This window comes from Dromaius novaehollandiae, chromosome 10 (genome assembly GCF_036370855.1).
Source record: "Dromaius novaehollandiae isolate bDroNov1 chromosome 10, bDroNov1.hap1, whole genome shotgun sequence".
In the NCBI taxonomy this organism is placed as follows: Eukaryota; Metazoa; Chordata; class Aves; order Casuariiformes; family Dromaiidae; genus Dromaius; species Dromaius novaehollandiae.
The window spans coordinates 2,144,432-2,150,431 of NC_088107.1; the positions used below are offsets into that span (position 1 = coordinate 2,144,432).

The 6,000-nt window shown below is 50.4% G+C and overlaps 1 protein-coding gene across 2 annotated transcripts in view; it reads right to left on the reverse strand.

The window, feature by feature from the left end:
* MAP2K5 (mitogen-activated protein kinase kinase 5) overlaps positions 1-4,354 on the reverse strand; it is a 144,597-nt gene extending 140,243 nt beyond the window's left edge. For both annotated transcript variants that reach the window (XM_064517849.1, XM_026121700.2), the window contains exon 1: positions 4,027-4,354. In XM_064517849.1, coding sequence (XP_064373919.1) covers positions 4,027-4,161 — 135 coding nt within the window. In that variant the 5' untranslated portion in view covers positions 4,162-4,354. The remainder of the gene's footprint in view (positions 1-4,026) is intronic.
* Between the last annotated feature and the right edge of the window lie 1,646 nt (positions 4,355-6,000).

The following is a 6,000-nucleotide window of genomic DNA, read 5'->3' on the forward strand; positions in this document are numbered from 1 at the left end:
CTCTAAAACCATGCGGACAGCCGGCGTGGGAAGCTGCTGGCACCGTTGGAGCATGCCGTGCTCCGCACATGACTGCGAGGAGAGAGCAAGCACCCTCAGCGCGGAAATCACCGGGAGCATTCAGGGCCTGACTATGCCCCACATGGCAGGCGGCTGCAGGAGTTGAGAAATATGGGGTAACTTGCATCCCTGTGTCTTCAGTTTAGAGAGACAGCGACAATAAGGAAAACAATGGGGTCTGCCTGGATTATTACTTTTCAGTAATTCACTTTACCAGGGAATGTCCCAGTTCTCCATACTATCTTTAATTGATACTTTAGCACATAAGCATGCTGTAATTGCCTCCTAGATGAGTAAAGATTACAGTGAAGGTGAGAGGACAACAAAAGCCTTTGTGTCAACCCCACTCCTGCCCTCCCCACCCATTCCCAGGGCCCCTCCCCAGGTGTGGCTGGCATGGGATCTACTACGCTTTAGTGTAGTGAGCCTTATTTCATTTAATTTCTGTAGTAACCACATAAATTAAGCACATGAGCACACTGTGAGGGCAGCTCTCAAAACACAATCGGTTAAACAGATGAGGGCCTTGAGACAGTTCAGAGCTTATTATACTTATTCCTTCTTATCTTAACCTTTCACAGTTCACAAGAGGGGATTTTTGACATGAAAATGACAATGAGCTACTGCATCTAGAATCATACTGCTGTATGGTTGCATTCCCAGCTGGATGTGACTCACCATAGGTAATTCAAAACTCCTGGCTACTAGGGATGTACTAGTGTCACCCCTACCCTCAATGCAATAGCTTAACAGTGGATAGTAGCTCTCAAAACTGAAAATTGCTATCACCAAGACAGGTAAGGCTTGGGGCAGAAATCTATTCACTTTCACTCAAAAAAAAGAGTTGGGACATTTCAGCCCAGTAACAACTTACATTCTTCTACCAGAGAAACGCAGGTGGAGATCTTTCAGTGTACAGATAGCTGGAGACAGACCCATATTTGTAGAGCAGCCAGGTGAGGAGAACCACCAGCCATCTCCAGCAGCTGTATCTTCTCAGAACTCTGCTAACACAGCGATCTCAAAGTGTACCACGTAAAACAGCAAACAGCATGCGTGGCCACCAACCTGATGCACTTCTCAACGTCTCTCTGCAGCGCTGTGCTAAATGAAACAACCGATTCTGGTAAGGGTACAGCTCCCCACCTCATCAGCTATGTCTGGCCGGGGTAGAAGTATCTATAGGATAGGCAATGGACATCACCAGATGTTTCATGGCTGCCCCAATGCACAGAGCTTGCCATGGTAGTTTGGGAAGAACATCAGTAAACACAAAACGGTACGTATAACTACAGTAACTGTGACTGTGTAAGAAAGCCAGTAACATATGCTCTTGTCACGTTTGGTCATCATCTGCTGACTGGCAGGAAATTATCACCTACCCTGTGAAACAGGAGCATCAGCAGGGAAAATGAGAGTCTTCAGCAACCTGACAGGTACCAAGCTGAAGACTCTCCTGACCTGTCCTCCCTTCCCCATTCACTTCTCTCCATTTAGAGTGGCTACAGCTCCCAGGAAGCATCACTTCCATGTGCCTGGAGGTCACTGCAGCTGTTGATGACTTTGGGTCCTCCTCGAGGTCCTGTGTTGTTCATCGATCACAAATATCCTTAGAAGCACACCTCAAATGTCAAGGGCTCTGTCAGGCTCTTCTCAGTGTGCTGGAGGCAAGTAGTCACATTCCTCACGCAAGGATGACGTTGTTGGTGTCTCACTAGACCCGAGTTCAGTACTTTGCCCTGATCCAACTAATAAATCAATTCAGGTAAAGCCTATGGGGGATACTCGGACAGTTGTACCATCCTACTTCTGCTTCTTTGAAATCAGGCTCCAAAAAGCACACACTCTCCTAGTGTTCTGTCACAAATGAGCATGCACCTTCCTTTTAACTTCAGGCCAAAAGGCCACCCGCTGGCCCCAACTGCTATATGACAGAACCATAAGAGGTGCAACAGAAACTTCAGGCACAGAGTCTCACATGCACGGTATGGTCTGACCAAGTTATAGCTGTGCTGCGTGAGCATCTCTAGCTTAGACACGAATCCACAGACCTCGTTCCCACCTTGGGCCAAAAATCCCTGCGTAGAGTCACAGGCCCAGAGTAAACCAAAAGCTGCAGCTCCCACTGCGTAGGCATTTAAGCTTAAACAGCTCTTATTTTCAATCCACTTGGTAAACAGACCGCGCAGCTCAGGTTTAAGGCCCACATATCTCCAGCAGCTTTTCTGCTGTAGCAACAAGGATGATGACTAAAAAGAAGGTGATTTTGCAAAAACATGCCCCCAAAACATTTCTCTGTTTGCCTGTAAATACTACAGCCAAACTTAGTTTTCAATAATCCTAAAATATTAAGGCATAATCCAAGCCTCAATTAATATCCTCCATTTCATTTAGGGAAAAGCAGGAAAACACGAAGCAGAATGTGGAGTAGATTTGGCTCATATTTGCATTATCTGTCTTCAAAGAGCAACGCGAGTTGTCCCCAGCTTACTTTGCAGCCAGTGGGAACTGTTAGCAATCTCCAGAGGGAAAGTGAGCCCTCAAAAAAAAAAAAAAGCCCACACACTCACTCATCCTTTGAAAGCTCTGCTCCCTCTCCTCCACCTGTAGAAAGTTTGGGGTAGTGCTAAAAACTAGGAGAGAAGAAACTGGAACATCTGCCATCTGCTTCAATTACTTCTGCAATCTTCTGTAGGCCCAACACCAAAAGTTTTCAACAAGCCAACAGCCCTGATCCTTGCACACCCTCTCAGTAAAATACAACATGCTGACAGATATCCCGCATGATCTGTCTCCAAAACTAATAATGACAGAGGAAATTTAACATGCACACAATCTCTGGCAGATCTTTCTTTAGGGAAACACGGGCACATAGAGCCTCTAGCAGAGATGGGTTGTGTAGGGAAGATGGGGCATCCAGAGAGCTTATCATGAGGAAAATACGACTTGCATGCAGGGTCTGGACTTTTCTTTGGAGTAAAGATGCAATTAAGGAGACAGAGCAAGTGGGATAAACACAGGGCCCCTGGCATTTCTGAGGGAAGAGGGGATCCCTGTACACATGATGTGCAGAAGGGAAGGAAATAAGGGTCTTCCCTGAGGACACGGGAGGCAGGGGCTGAGGTGCAAACAGACCACGGGGATGGGGATGAAGGAGCTCCACCAACACCACAAAGGAGCCTTCAGAAACTTTGGGGCAGTTCAGTGTGAGGGAAACGCAACAAACCCTTAGCGCAGCAACGAGCCGTAGGACCAGGAGTGAGCACAGCCGCAGCCCACGTGCGAGCACACCCAGGTACCGGGTCTGGGCTGAGGAGACACTTCCACACCTCAACTTTTTGAGTTGCTCCAAAGCAACGACTGCTGACCCGCTCACCAGACCCAAGGCGCGCAAGCACAGAGATGCTGCACGTCTCCGCTCCCGTTTCACTTTCCCCACTTCTGCACGCTCAGACCCTTGGAGAAACCAGCCGCCGGGGGGGCTTGGGGCTTTTCTAACGCACTGCTCTATGCTGCGGGTCTTCCCGGCCGCTTTAACTGTGCCTGGGAGCTTCTCTATGTGCGACAGCAAAACGCCCTGGCGTTGCCACGCCGGTGCCAGCTCCCCTACGGGGGCAGATAAACCACCGACGTAAAAGCGCCTCCAAAAACGCCTCCTCCCCCAGGGTGGCACCCTGACGCCGTGACTGCTGCCACCCCGGTCGCGCTCCCGCCACGCTGCTTTTCCTCACTGAAACTTCCAGCAAGGCAGCACGAGCCTGGCGACCGCCCCCCGACCGGGAGCGGAGTCAGCTCGCTGCTTTTAAGAGCCGGGCGTCCCTGCCCTGGATGAGACCGGCCCCCGCCCGCCGGGGCTCCCACGCAGCCCACGGCTGGGGAAAACGCCGTGTCTTCGGGAGCCCCCAGCGGCGGCGGCGCCCTGAGGGCGGGGGGGGCGAGGCGAGACGGGCGGGCGGCGACACTCACCAGCACGTCCCTGAAGAGCAGCTGCGGCGCGGAGTGGACGGTCCAGTCCACGGCCCCGCCGTCGGGGATCTTGATGCGGATCACCAGCACCTGGTTCTCCATGCCGCGGGAGGGGCCGCAGAGCAGCCAGAGCATCCCCGCCCCGCCGGGCTCACATGCTGCGGCGGCCCGAGGGCGGCGGGCCCGCGGCGGCGGCGGCGGCGGGGGGGGGGGGCTCCCGAGCAGGGCCGAGGCTGCGCCGCGCCGAGCCGCCTCCCGCCCCTCCCCGCCCGCGGCAGCAGGAAGGACTCGCGGCGGCCCCGGAATCAAAACGAAGGAGCCCGGGGCGGGGGGGAGGAGGGAGGCGGAGGGAGCGGAGGCGGCGCCATGTTGTGGGCGGCCGCTGGGGGCGGCGCCATGTTGTGGGCGGCCACCGCCCTCCCCTGGCGGGAAACCGCCCCGGGGCGGCGGTGAGGCCGCGCTGCTGCCTGCGCCGTGTTGGGCCGTGACTGAAGAGCCGCAGTCCTGGGTGAGCGGGAGCGAGGCCGCGTTCGCGTCCCCCCGCGACGAACGCCGAGCAGTTTTTAGAAGAAAACCAGCGGCCCGGAGAGCACATCAAAAAGAGCACATCGGGGCCCGTTGCCTTGCTTGTCGTTAATTAAGAGTATGTAATTTTTTTCATTTCTCTAGTGCTGCTGATCCTCGAAGATAACGCACGAGAGTCCCCTCACATTACAGGGGTTCCCCCCCCCCCCCCCGTAAGGACTCATGGGGCTTTCGTGTTTCTTCAGGTTTCTTTAGAATAAGTTTCCTCCCCCTAATATACATACACCTGTATGTATAAGCATGGTTACACATATGGCAGTTGTAAAGTTGCCAACTTGTAAAAGTCATTTAAGCCATTTTTTAACAGGTCTTTACTTCACTAGTATGTCCCTATCTTAAAAAGTTAGTCATACTACAAAGCAAACTGGTAAATTTGGGAACCAGAAACAGGACTATTCTGTACTTTCCTCACAAGTACAGTATTTCAACATCCCTATTAGCATACTTTAAGCAGTCTCACTACAAGCTGTCACATATTTACTTTGCTCTTTCTCTAAACCACAGAATACTCTGCTAACTCACACGCTGCCCAGGTAAATTCTCCCAAGAAAGATGTTTTCCCATGTCTACTTAGTGGTGCGGCAGCAAACAGTCCATTTCACAGTAAGTTCCATTTTAAAAGACCATTCTGATGAAAGGTAATCCCCATTAAAAGCCTAAACCCAGCTTCCTCAGCAGCAGCAAGGAAGGATTGTATTTTTGAGGATGACAACTCTGTGACATTGCACAGTCGGCTCTCTACAGCAATCACGAGTCACGGGCATGCTTTAAAAAAGCCCTTTTTGTCTGACAGAAGTGTGAGAGAAGGCTGGCCGCTCTGCAGAGCTCTTCAGGACAAAGCATTCCTCTTCAGTGGGAGGAGAGCATCGATATCGATTGTAGGCTATTGATCTGTACACTTCTATCACAATCTCCCACATTATCATATATGACAAACTGGACTATTTGATTTATCAATTTAGAGGAAAAAAAGCTCGACATATATCTGATTTAATTCCTGACGTATCTTCAAGTTTCCCCATAATAGAATCATACATTGTTTGAGCTTTAGAAAAAAAAAATCCTTCAATGGCCATTAGCAGAGAGAAATTCTCTCTCTGTTCAATAACTTTATAATTTAGTTCCTACACTAGAAATTAATAGAGCCCCAACTCCTAAGTATCTAAGGAATTGGCGCTGCCCATACGGACTTCTCTCTGTTCAAATGAACCTTTTACCTATGGTCCCTGTATACCTTTCAATCATGATTCATTTTCTATTACATTTAAAGGATCCCATTTTATAGGATATAAAATCACAGAATTTCTATAGACCATGATTTTTCTAAAATGCCTTTTTCATTTGCAAGACTGTGGGGAAAACCAACTCAATTTGCCAGATTTGCATAAA